This window comes from Aquarana catesbeiana, linkage group LG01 (assembly GCF_042186555.1).
Source record: "Aquarana catesbeiana isolate 2022-GZ linkage group LG01, ASM4218655v1, whole genome shotgun sequence".
Taxonomy (NCBI): domain Eukaryota; kingdom Metazoa; phylum Chordata; class Amphibia; order Anura; family Ranidae; genus Aquarana; species Aquarana catesbeiana.
In genome coordinates this window covers 751,948,280-751,962,189 of record NC_133324.1, presented here as the reverse complement: position 1 = coordinate 751,962,189, position 13,910 = coordinate 751,948,280, and the positions used below count along the sequence as shown (strand labels likewise).

Sequence of the window (13,910 nt, the reverse complement as noted above, 5' to 3'; positions counted from 1 at the left end):
TATACTCGAGTATTCAGAGACTGCCATTACCGGATTGATTTAATGCTATATGTACTATTAGGAAACAGTAGGATAACTTGTAACAGTTCTTTCCATTTCTCTCCTTTTCTTACTTTCAGCCAAGCTGTCACTTAAAACAGGTGCAATTTGCCCATTGAGAGCTATATGCATAAAAGCAACCATTATTCCTTTTCTACTAAGTATATCCAATATTTTGATACACCATAAACATTCAATGCTACAAAGCAACCACTTGTTTCCCCAATAACGAAATCCAATATGCGACACATGGGAAGTGTATTGTGTGAAGGAACAGTAAAGCATGTCCACCGTTTAGCACTATAAAGCCGGAAGCCAAAGTCTCAGTATGCAATAAGTAAATATGACTGCACCTATTTAAAAAAAAAATAAAAAAATAAAAAGGGAAGAAGAGAAGACTAAAAAACATTTAATTTTAAAGCTGCAGTTTTTTTGAATTTAAAAAAAAAAAATAAATAAATAAAAAAAAACACCTAATATTGTGGATAATGTTCACATCCACAAATCTGAAAAGGAGATATATCTATTCAAGAGTACCCCAAGTATTTTATTATTATTGCTTGTTATAAGTGTGTTCTTACACACAGGTACAACAGCTTTAATAATCTCGTTATCTCATTAGGGCTCAGACTTGTCAAATCACATGACCTTATAACTGTGGATGAAAGTCACTGACAGCAGGGCATTAAGCTCTGACCAGTTTGTGATCACACGCAGATGATCAGACGTTGCATGAATTGCTAGTTGACTCTAGTTCAAGTGATCATGTGATGTTCTCAGACATTGTGTACACTCCCACATTAATCGCCTCACTTCTTAGGTCATATAGTTATGTGTAAAGTTATCAGGAAGTCAAAATTTACACCAGAACTATTTTTGTTACAATAAAAATGTAGGCAAGGTTACACAATCTCTTTTGGCATGTACTCTACAGTCTCCGGGGAAAAAAAAAAAAAAAAAAAAAAAAAAAGAAGACTGCCAAGATATTACTGTGGCATGCATGAAAAAAACTAAATCAAATGACTGACTTGAAGTGGTTGTAAAAGGTAGGTTTCTTATATCTTAACACATTAGGATAAAAAGCCTTCTTTGTGCAGCAACCCAACCCCACTCCATCCCCATAACGCTTACCTGAGGTCTGTCTTCTGTCCACGAGTGTCTCAGCCATCCGAGATTCTCCCTCCCGACTGGCTGAAACACAGCAGTGGCACCATTGGCTGCCGCCACTGTCCAAAGTCAGCGGCGGCTGTCGAGAGGGGGCGCGGCCAGGTTGGGGCTCCGTGTTTAAGGCTGGGTTCACACCATTGGGAAATGGATGCGGGTTCCCCTCATCCAATAGTAGGAGATTGTGGCTCGCTCTCTATGGAGCTGGTTCGCATATCTCTGCTGTGGCTCCAGTGCAAATTTGCACAGGAGCCCTGTGCATCTTTTGGTCCATTTTAGCTATAAATTCAGCCAAAAATTCAGGCTGAAATCAGACATGAAACGGTGAACAAGGACCCATGGGAGCCGCATTGGTATTAGGTGTGAACCCAGCCTCAATGGACACAGGGAGCTGTGACTTGGGTGCCCCCATAGCAAGTTGCTTGCTGTGGGGGCACTGCACAGGAGGGAGGGGCCAGGAGCACAGAAGAGGGACCCGAAAAGGGGAGGATCTGGGCTGCTCTGTGCAAATTCTCTACAACAGAGAAGGTAAGTATAGCACGTTTGATATTTTTATAGGGGGGGAAAAAAAAAAAAAAAAAAAAAAAAACCCACACAAGGACTTTACAATCACTTTAAGCACACTGGTAATGTCATAATTCAAGTAAATTTTAGGAAACCGTTCAATCCGTGGGTTTAGTTCCACTGTAAAAGGCACAGAAAAATCGGCAAAAATATTGACTGAATTCACAAAGTTGGCATTTCAAACACTATTGGCCCATGACTATAATGTTTGGAAGCCTCACTGACCAATACTGAGGTCTGTAAATGGCAGTAGGTAGAAAGGAGAATAAACTTGGGCATCATGAATTTTGGGCTGGTTACAGAAGATCATGCTAATGAGTGTGCTAGAAGTGCAAAAATGCCCAATTCAAATAATGCAAATGCCAACCGTTAAAATATGCACCGACATCTGAACAACAATTACTGTGTAGTAATAGTACTGCATAGGTAAGAGCCTAACACCACCAAGCACAAATCTTCTACACAGAGCTCGGCACAGAAGCGGAATTCTCATTTCTACCCTAGCTTGGCTCATCAATACCTAGACCAGTCCATGCAATGTCTTTCAGTTCTACCAAGATGATGCACAACAGAAGAGCTACATTATTAAAATAAACATTCAGCTAAAATATTAAAAAACTACATAAAAATGAAGAAAAATGATAAAATAAAAAAAAAAAAAAAAAAAAAAAAAAAAAAAAAAAAAAAAAACACACATTTATCCTCTCACCTGTGTGGTTTCAGTTTTTATTTCATTAACAGCTTTAGAGTCGAATAAGACCTGTCTTCCTCTTCTTTCACAGTCCTGGTAAACAATCAAGCGAATGCAATTCAAGTCGAACTCTGAACAAGGCCAGCTGTGAATAAAAACACGGAGTTTGGTCAGTGAGGTGTAGATTGATATGTGGTAACAGGAAGAGCTGATATTGTAACATAGTAATAAGCTTTAGAATAAAAGGATTGCATTTTCTTTAGGATTAAAAGTGTACTTTATATACTGATCCAGGCATGTGAAAACAAAGCTTGCAAACATTTGTGGCTATAAAATGCGAGTTTCACACCTCTTTAGCCAATACTAAGAAAATAACTAACTATAGCCTTACTATTTAAGGCCTGATTCACACCTATGCAGGTTGCAGTTTGCGTATTGCAGGTGCCTTTTGCGTTATTCAATACACGTTTTTGATCCATTAAAGTCTATGGAACGAAAAACCAGAAAAAAATTCCCTGGCCCTTTCCATAAAATGCACAGATATGAACTACAACCATAGGAAACCATGATGATGGACTATATAGGGTTCCTGCAAAACTGAAAATGCACAAAATAATGCATAGGTGTGAACCAGTCCTAAATCCTGATACGGTTTTACCCTTTTTCCATTTTAGAAAAAGGGTCAGTCAGCTGAGGTTTTTTTTTTTTTTTTTTTTTAAGCTAATTGACCCATCGCTAAAATATGTACAGTATATCCCAGTGCAATAGTAATGCTTTGAAATGGATATTGAAGAAACCACCTATACTGAAAGAAATATATGTTGGCTGCCATTCTCCTTCTGATCATGCAAGTTTTTTGGGTGTGCAGAGAACACAATGGAGGGAATCAAGTGATTTTCTTTCCTGGAGCCCGTGGAATGGGCAGGCATTCACATGGGCAGTTCATGACAGGATATTAATGAAGTCGGTACTCTAGAGCTGCACGATTAATTGCATAAAGATCGTGATCTCGATTCACCCCCCCACGATCTCCAGGCTTGATTAGCTCGATTTTCCGGATCTCCCCGTCGGGACCACAGAACGCAAATGGCGCCGATATCGGAACTGACGTCAGTCAGCAGAGAGCATAGTGCCCGGCCTGGACTGCTCAACCAACACGCCGCTTGCTCCCGATGCTTGGGGCTGGTTATTCATTTAATACAGCAAGGGGCGGATGCTTTTCTCAAAGGGGCGGATGTATGGTTATACATTGAACACAATTAGCAAGATGCTCAGAGCTGGTTATTATAATGGGTGGATGCTTTTCTCAAAGGGGTGGATGCTTTTCTCAAAGGGGCGGATGTAATCACCCTTAATCACCCTATACATCCGCCCCTTAGAGAAAAGCATCTTGCTGTATTAAATGAATAACCAGCCCCGAGCATCGGGAGCGAGCGGCGTGTCGATTGCGCATGCGCCATCTTCAGCTGATTTTTCTTTTTTAAATTAACCATTTTAAAGAATCGTGATCTTTATTCCAAGCAAAAGAATCGGGATTCTCATTTTCCCCAGAATCGTGCAGCTCTAGGGTACTCTGCACTGTAATATATGGAGGAGGACAGCACTGTAAAAGATTACAGTGCCCCTTTACATTAAAGTGCCACTAACAATCACAGGCCCCCCCCCCAATCACAGTGCCCCTTGCAGTAATGCATCCCCCCTTTTATCTCTGCCACTCCTATACAGTCCTATCTTCGACAGGATTCAGCCTGTGTGTCCTCTCCAGCGACCTACCAGCCCGCCAACGATGTCATCCTATCTGCAGGGCAGGGGGATGGGAGGAGCTGCAGATCTGGATCATATTAACAAGTGGGTGATTACCAGCTTATTAATATGAAAAGACCAGGGTGGATTTGATTTAAATCACTAGTAAAAAGGCTTGATTTCAATCATACATTTCTAAAGCGCAACTGTCATCTCTGTCCCCCAGCGACTCCCCCTCTGATCCGCTGTTGACACACCAACAGTCCCATTCACTTTAATGGGACGGCTGGTGATACGGCAGTGAAACAAGGTGAGCGACGTGGCAGCAGCAGGTGAATGGATGGCTGCTAACAGGCGCTGCCATGATGGTTCTGAAATGACAGGTACTCTTTAAATGTAAGGACTCATTCTTGATGGTAGTTAGAATCTTTAAAGCGGAGTTCGTAAGTTTATTAAAAGACAGCAGCTACAAAAAAAAAAAAAAAAAAAAAAAAAAAAAAGACACTCACCTGTCCAAGGATCCAGCGATGTGGCCGTCCAAAGCCTCGTTCCTCTCCCCCTCCTCACCACGGTGCCGGCATTGCACGTCTGGGCACTCGGCTGTGACAGCTTACGTGTTCACAGCCAGGCCCATACGCGAGTCGCGCAGCGCTCTTAGTGGCCAGCCAATCTTCCGGGACCTGTGATGTGAGAGAGAGGAGTCGCCGGCAAGGCGACGAAGCGGGACAGGAAGTACCTGTCAAAACTAGGTACCCCCCCCCCCAAAAAGAAAAAAAAAAAAAAAAAAAATATGACATGTCAAATGTGGTATGTAAGGGGGTGAGGAGTGCTTAAAGCTGAAGTTTCACTTTTGGGTGGAAAGCCCCTTTAATATTTGCAAACAAAATGAAGGCTTCCTATTTAGAATAAGCTGTCAGGTTATTAAAAAAGTGATATCAGAACCGATTTTAGGTTAATCACACATAGGAGTACTACTCAAATTATTTTATTTAATTAAAACAATAGCATTGCCAGTGCAGGTTATCTCAGCTTGCATTCATTGAATGCGTTTACCAAAAATGTAAATATAAAGCCTCATACTACATAACTAAGCTCCATTTCATGCTGAATAAACCAAAATTATTAATTCCCTTAAGCCTGGTACACATGATGAGAATATCTGACTTTTTTTTCCCCCTGCATGCCAGTCTCATATAGAAATCAAATAAGTTACTAGAGTTACTAAAAATTCTTGTAAGACAGAATACAACTTCTCACGATGATGTAATATAATGTATTGTATTCTTTCGTTGATCATTTGATTTTCTTTTACTGATTGAATGAAAATCCTTAGTTCTGGTATCGTCCCTTCAAAAAATTTCAGATGAACGGTCATGACCAGCTCTTGAAAGCTGTATACTAACGATCAGATTAATCGGACAATCGCTCAGAAAACAGTATTTTTTTGTCCAATTTCTCATCATGTGTACTAGACTGTTGCAGGAAGTGGAGAGATTTAGTTACAATTTACAGCTTATACAAGGTTTAAGTCTCTCCCTCATGTGACAGTACTGGCTGCCCCGCAGCCAACTGCAAGTGTTGTCACATGGGAGGGAATTGCATGATCCCTTATACCCATAAGTACCAGATGGTTTTTTTCTTTGTTTGCAGAGGGCTTGTGAAGGGAAGGCAAGTATGTGCTGCTGATGGGGCCCATCAGAGTGAATCTGTGTTATACCCCGTACACACGGTTGGATTTTCCAACGGAAAATGTTCGATGGGAGCCTTTTGTCGGAAATTCCGACCGTGTGTAGTAGAGCTGCACAATTAATCGTTAAAAAATCGTGATCTCGATTCAACCCCGCTGACGATCTCTGTTGCAGAGTTTGATGATTCTTTCATATAACAAGTTAAGAGACTTTTCTACTCACTCAGCTGTCAAAAGAAAACCGGCAGTCTGCCAAGTTTTTAAAAAGAAACATTGTATAAATCTTCCTTCTTAGATCAAGGGGAAACTTCTGTGTGTAATGAAAAAAAAATCCTGGCAGTCTGCCAAGTTTTTAAACAACGTGTAAATGCAGGAAGTTTAAGGACTTAAACAAGTGTCAGAAAAAGATTTAGACTAAGTTAAAATCAATATTTTTTGCTAGAAAATTACTTAGAACCCCCAAACATTATATATATTTTAGCAGAGACCCTAGGGAATAAAATGTCAATTGCTGCAATATTTTATGTCACACTGTATTTGCCCAGCGCAATTGTTTGGGAAAAAAATACACTTCAATGAAAAAACAAACAAACAAACAGTAAAGTTAGCCCAATTTTTTTTTTTGTTTCAATGTGAAAATGAGGTTACGCCGCGAGAATCGTGATCTATCTTCCAAGCAAAAAAATAGTGATTCTCATTTTAGCCAGAATCGTGCAGCTCTAGTGTGTAGGCTCCATCGGACAGTTTCCATCGGACTTTCCATCACACAAAATTTGAAATCTGGTTCTCAAATTTTCCGACAACAAAATCCATTGTCGAAAATTCTGATTGTGTGAACAAAATTCCGACGCACAAATTGCCATGCATGCTAGGAATCAAGCAGAAGAGCCGCACTGGCTATTGAACTTCATTTTACTCGGCTCGTCGTACGTCACCGCGTTCTTGACGTTCGGAATTTCCGACCAACTTTCTGTGACCGTGTGTATGCAAGACAAGTTTGAGCCAACATCCGTACAAAAAAAAAAAAAAAAACACCTGGATAAATTGCAATATGCCATCAATAGGAGCATAAAGTGTAATGCCTACAAAAGCCTTGTGCATCATTCAGAATAGTAAAGCTAAAGTTTTCAGAGAACCTCAATTTACTGCATTTTTTTTTTTACCACGTTTAAAACCCAAATGCCAACAAGCCACAAAAAACAAAAACATTCAGGCAGGACACAGATTTGAGTATAATCAATGAGACAACTGCCGAGTAATTGCAAGCAAATGCAAAGAACAAAGCAATATAAATACCTTTCTATATAATCCATGCTTTTTTTCTGCTAGTCTGCATGGCCAGACTGTCCAGTGTGCAATGGACTGATATTGCCCTCACCTTTATTTGGGGTTTATTCCAAAGCACAAGACTATCAGATGACTACGAGCTGCCCGCCCTTCACCCTCATGACAAAAGCTGCTGAGCAGACTGATGGCTGTTCTTCCATTCTGTATTGTCTAGGTAGTGCTCACAATACACCGCACACCCATATTACCCTGTGTTCACCTCCTGTCAGCACTCATACTAGCCAATTCCTGCCTCTTCCTCTGGTGGATCACCCAAACCTGAGGATAAGAGATGATCAATGCACGGAATACATCTGTAGGTAGAGAAATTAAAAGGGACTAGACCAAGCTCATGATTTAGATAAATCCTACTTACACTGAACCATAAACTTTCACATTTCCTTGGCCGGGATTATAAAGTGTCTATTGACAGTTGTTTCAGCACACCAGTTATAAGGATCACTTCGGACTCTTGTACACTGCAGCTTGAAAAAGCTCAGTACAGTGTTTTGGTTTGTTTTTTTAACTGATCTAAAATGCAGCGCACACACACACACAAATATATGGCTCTCCCTAGGAATGTATTGTGCGTGCAGATTGTTTTGTGCATATTTTGCACCTAACAAACACCCGAAACTATGTCCAAAAAAGCAGATGCGCAAAACACCAGTACTGTGCGCAAGAGGCCTTAAGAATAGCAGCTTCAGACAGAAAATTAAATTCATTTGTTACAAAAAGGATTCTACTGTAAGGCTCCACTAACACTGATCACGGGTGAAAATCGCCACAATTCCAAATCACTGCAAAAATGCAGGACGCGTTTGCAATGCCATTAATGGCACCCCAATTGCCCCGCTATTTTGCTATGATTGTCGTGTGGCAAATCACAATCTGCAAATCTGTCTGCCCAAAAGAAGCTCATGTTCCTTTTTGAACAACAAGCGAAGCCCATTGCGATTGCAGCGCGATTTGCTGTGCAACAATTGCTGCACTATTGCAGAAGTAATGGCATCGCAAATGCATCCCGCATTTTGAAATCGCCACGATTCCGCCTGTGATCAGGCCTGAATAGAGCCTATTCTAATGGCACCCCAATCACGCTGGAATCGCAATGCGCTATGCTGGTCACTCAAAAAAGGAACATGAACTTCTTTTGGGTGACAGCTTTGCAATTTGCCACGATTGCATCATGACTTACCGCCTGAGCATCGCAGCAAAATAGCGGCGCGGTTGGGGGGATGCGATTAGAAGTAATGTCATTGCAAATGTGTCTCGTGTTTTGCAGCGATTTGGTATTGGGGCGATTTCGCCCCCGATCAGGTGTGAATGGAGCCTAGATCCTACTGTTCTGCACTACAAATCCATAAACATACATAAATTTTCAAATCAATCAACTGCTGTCCAAGCAGCCAAGAGCTCATTGAGACAGACAGGACAAATAAAAAAAGGAAGATAGCGTCCCAAGTAAAAATTGAGATGACAGCTGTCATTTTCATAGAGCAGTAAACACACAGACTGGTTAATAACCCTGACACTTTTCCTTTTGCTGCAGTTTTTATGCATCAGCCCAGGAATAAGAACCTGGCAGAGGCCGTGACTGAAAGGTAGATTTTAGACATATATTTTTAGTAAAGCCTGTGTCTGTTTTGGGGAGATTCCCCTCACTTCCAAACTTCACGAGTGCAATCAGTGGAACAGGAATTCATGGGAATTCCTAAAAAAGGTGCCCCATCTAAGCACATTCAGTGTGAATGTTACCTGGTCCAAAAAGCTGCTTAATGCCACTGGAATAATTATGCATTTTTTATGTCAGGGCTTCCCCAAGTACATCAAATGCATCACCGGCCCCGGTGGGAAACACTGCTCTACACCGTCCCACACACACACACACGTCCAAGGAGTATTAAACCCCAAAACAAAATCAGGATGGAAAAGTCCCCATGAATGAAGGAATTCATTAATTTTTTTTAAGCCTATTTCAAAATAAAAAAATGTTTAACCACTTAAAAAGCAGTTGTATACCCGCAAAACAAAAAAAAAACAAAAAACAAAAACAAACACCACACACCCCTGTAAGGCAAAAAAGGCATAATGAGCTAGTATGAACCGCATTTTAATTTTCTTTATTGAAAAAAAAAAAAAAAAAAAAAGTATCTCCTTTTAGGGCCGTTAGGCGGAAGTGACGTTTGACGTCGTTGCCGTCATCCAACATCACTGAGTCGAGTGGGGGCCAATATTCCCTCACTCGTCACAGTGCATCTGAGGGGAAAGGATCGGATCGTCTCCACCACTACCGGTAAGCGGCGGAGACCACCAGAACACGGCGGGAGGGCGCACCTCTCCTGCCGCCAATAAAAAGGATCTCTCAGCGAATCTGCCACAGAGACCACTTTTATCCTAAAGCGAACCACCCGCCGTTTAAGAAAATCCCGGGGTTATGGCAGCTTTCTGCTGCCATAACCCCGGTATTTAACGCCAAAGTACCGACGGCGGGTGGTCTGGAAGTGGTTAAAGCAAACAAAAATTTGAAGTACTGAGGATTCCCGAGTCTGGAGTGACAGTTGTGTGAATAGCTGCGGCCGTTCAGCCTATACAAAACAATGACAGGCTGACGCCAGCCACAGCTACCCGGGACTGGTCAGACAGCCAGTGATTACCACCGGTGATCCTGGCTGGATGCACACAAAATGCGGTCACTGTAGGCAACTGTTCTCAAATAGCTGCCGTCACACACACACACACACACACACACACACACACACACACACACACACACACACACACACACACACACAATGCTCAGATTCCTGCCATTGGAAACTAGCAGATTTACATGGACATAAACAAATTAAAGCCAAATTCCAGCTAACACTATGGCTTCATGTACACGGGATGTTTTTACAACTTCTCTTGAACAATTTAACTTGACAGATAGTAACCCACGTTTAAAAAAGTCTGTTTTGCTACGTTTACATGCTGCGTTTGCGATTAGAAGCGTTTTTTAAAAAATTTCAAAATAGCCAAAAATTAAAAACTCCTCTAAAAACAAAATGTGGCTAAATGCGAGTTACTGCGTTTAGAAGCGTTTAGCGCTTGAAATGCCTCTAAACCCATTTTGTTTTGCAGTCCAAAAAAAAAAAGGCCTATAAACTCAACTGCCTATGAACGACCCTGTGTACATGTACTGATAAGATAACAGAGGAGATTTCAGGAGCAGTTGAAAAAAAAAACGAAACAAAAAAAAACAAAAAAAAAAAAAAAAAAAAAAAAAAACGCCCAACTGCTCCTAAACATACGTTTAGCAGCAGCAGTGTACATGAGGCTTAAGTAGTTACAGCAACAGTTATTTCTTTTTGGGATACATTTTTTACATAAAAAGGATACAAAAGCTGACCATTGTAAGCAACCCTGTTAGTGTTAAAAGTGTTTGTCTCAATGGCTTGGCCTGTTCTAGGACAATGAAAAACAGACTTACTGGCTGGATCAACAAAGGGAAAAAAATAAAAAAATAAAAAAATTGGATGCAGCCACAACTAAGAAAACGGTAAGCTGGAATATATTACATTTTTGTCTTTGGGCTTCATGCTGCTTTGAAAGTGGTTTTAAAAAGGCAAATTTTTTTCTAAATAAACAAAACATGTATACGTACCTGCTCTGTGCAACAGTATCGCACAGACCAGCCCCAAACCACGTCTTCTGTGGTTCTCCACCAGCAATCTTGGCTCCTCCTTTTCTGTCTGACCACATAGCAAGCACTTGCTATGGGGTCAGACACGTAGGCATGATCCCAAGCTGGGCTGTGTACATCCGCTGACTCACAAAACAGCCCTGTTCTGTTTTTTTTAATAAAAAGGACTTATCAAAAACGGTGTGGAATTTTGGGGGTGGGGGGGGGGGGGGGGTCCAGGCCATTTTCTGTCTGGATTTTGCAAGCTTTTGTTTACATTTCAGCTGTCATCAGGGAAACCCACTGACAGCTGATGAGCCAATGGCTGAAACCGCACCAGACACACAGAAATCGCGATGTGAAACTCGCACCTATATATCACACTCTAAACTGATGCAATTCGCACAGCAGCAGTGTGAACCAGGCCTAAAAGGGGCCATCAAGAGTAAGGCTGGGTTCACACCTATGCGAATTGGATGTGGGTTTCTCCGCATCCAAATCGCATAGCACGAGATTGTGACTGGCTTTCTATGGAGCCGGTTTACACATCTCCGCATCGGCTCCAGTGCCATTTGCACAGGAGCCCTGTGCGTCTTTTGGTCTGTTTCAGGCTGAAATCGGACCTGAAAATGGTGAATGGAGACGCACCGGACTCCTGCTGTGAGACGCTGTGTTCTCAAGTGTGAACCCAGCCTTAGAGGGGGACGCTGAGAATAAGAACACTCCAACAGTGAGTGTAAGTTATGAGATTCAAACACTGTACATCAATTAGTACAAAAGTGAAGCGTTTATTTTTGGTCTCATCAGGACTGCAACAAAATCAAGGCTAATTATACCACCAGCCTCTAAGTGGTCTATGCATTTGAAAAAAATATTTTCCTCCAGCAAACTTCTTACTTAGCACCTTAATTGCCAGCTACAATAATTCAGACAGAGAAAAAAAAAAAAAAAAAAAAAAAAAAAAAAGTAGGAAACCTTTAAAACCACCATTGGACTAATATTAATAAATATATATATATATATATATATATATATATATATATATATATATATATATATAATGGCCGTGGAATATCAAGCAGAGGCCAAGATGGCAGCTTCTTTGGCAGAAGACGAGAGGAAGATTAAATTCCACTTTAATCATCTGGACAAAAAATATCCAAATAAAAGTCATTGTCACTGGCGTCACTCATTGTCATGTTAAGAAGGTGTGGCCATTCATACAAGAAATGCTCACTGGAGGGTAGATGTATTTATTGCACTGCAGACTACATCTCATAAAAATAGACATACAAAACATCTAAATTTAGAAAATATATCCATACAAAGCCTACCAAGTACAACAACGTTCCTTTACAGAAAAGCTACTACCTGTACTAATTAGAAGCATGTTCTAATAAACTCACTTCAAAAGGTCCTCAGACTACCTGCTCATAACTTATGGCAACAATCACAATTCAAGTAATAATACACAATTGATTTAACAAGGATTATTACAAATAAAAATATAAAGCAGATAAGGATAGGGCTGAAGTAGTTTAAAAAGGAGACAGCAATAAAATACAAATCTTGTATAAAAGCTTTTGAAGCCGAATCAGAGATTTTACCTCGACTCGGAGTCCGTATGGAAACGATTGGCGAGATCTTTGCGATATTTGCTTTTCGCTGTCCTGCTGTCAGAGTTTTTACACTCACTGGCAAGCAGGCAGGTTGCAATCCACCTGTCCCGGAGTCTTTTGGAGGAAGACCCCGCATAGCCGCCAGTCCTCTGTGTACCCCCACACATTTTCTTTTACCAGAACCACAAAAAAAAACCAAAAAAACAAACACACACAGGTACAAGTCGGTGTTGGATATTTAACCCATAAAAAAAAAAAAAAAAAAAAAAAAGAGGAGAAAAGGGGAAGGAGGAAAGAGCTTTCAAAACAAGGAAGAAAAAATAAAGAACGTATCCAACATTGGAAAACACAAGTCTTCTCCTTCCGAATTCAAGGCTTGAAATAATCATAGCCGATCTGATACGGCCAGGTACAACGAGCTATGCTTTCCAGGTCTCCAATAACAAGCCATACGTTAAACTGTCACAAGACTCAGCCATATGTCTGACAGAAGGCTGGACTTCGGTTTCGGCCACACCCTCTGCAGCAAGGGTGTATAAAACATTGGCTAGGCTGGAGATGACCGTCATGTGAGAAGTATTCATCATGTGACAATAAAAAAAAAAAAAAAAAGCAGCTCAACTGCTTCTACTGACATTGTCTGCAATCACACTGACACTGTTAAGCTTACTAGATGTCACTCAAGCTGCAGCCAAGAACAGACCTTTAAACACATTCTGTACAGCGATATCAAATCCACAGATGTGCAGACAAGTAAAATGCAGACAAATTCCTCATTCTAACTGCATACAGGAGCTGCATAGAGGAACCTCACCAAAATCAGACCTGCACCACATGTTAGATGTCAGACACCCCCTGCAGTAGGAATTAAGAAAAGTGGTGTGCAAATCACACAATCAGGACATTGGATTTCTAATCACAATTAAGGATGAGCTCCGGCGTGTTCGCACAACCCACGTGCAGAGCCCGCCAGGAAGTCGGCACTGCGCTAATCACAGTCAGTGAGACATTTCCTGATCTCTGCAGCCGCACGTCGGGACAATGTCTCCCTGCCTGTGATTAGCGCTGACTTCTGCACCTGGGCTGTGCGAACACGCCGGAGCTCATCCTTAATCACAATCACTGGCGAGTTGTTCTGTTTGTCCATGGTATAAAAATCGGTCACTCAGGCTGGATTCAAACCTAGGCATTCTCCACTAGAAATGCATTTCAATGGTCATGGTAGCACAAGCCAAAATCTTGTCATAACGCACATCAAAAAAAAAAAAAAAAAAAAAAAAAATTAGCAGCACTTTAAAAAAAGGGAATCTCTGATATTAGAGGTGCACCTGAGCCTTGGTGCACACTGACTGCGGGAATGAAATTGTGCGCGGTCGCGCGACTTAATTCCCGCATGTCAGTCCCAATTTC

At 41.2% G+C, this 13,910-nt stretch overlaps 1 protein-coding gene across 3 annotated transcripts in view; it reads right to left on the bottom strand.

Annotated features, from left to right (window-relative positions):
* LOC141112792 (folliculin-interacting protein 2-like) overlaps nt 1–13,910 on the bottom strand; it is a 104,594-nt gene that overhangs the window by 69,315 nt on the left and 21,369 nt on the right. For 2 of the 3 annotated variants that reach the window (XM_073605857.1, XM_073605863.1), the window contains exons 1-2: nt 12,489–13,010; nt 2,477–2,603 (exon numbers count right to left, since the gene is read on the bottom strand). In XM_073605857.1, the coding sequence (XP_073461958.1) occupies nt 2,477–2,603; nt 12,489–12,667 (306 nt within the window). In that variant the 5' untranslated portion in view covers nt 12,668–13,010. Of the gene's footprint in view, nt 1–2,476; nt 2,604–12,488; nt 13,011–13,910 lie in introns of those variants that run through there. The other variant, XM_073605870.1, reaches the window with a different exon arrangement.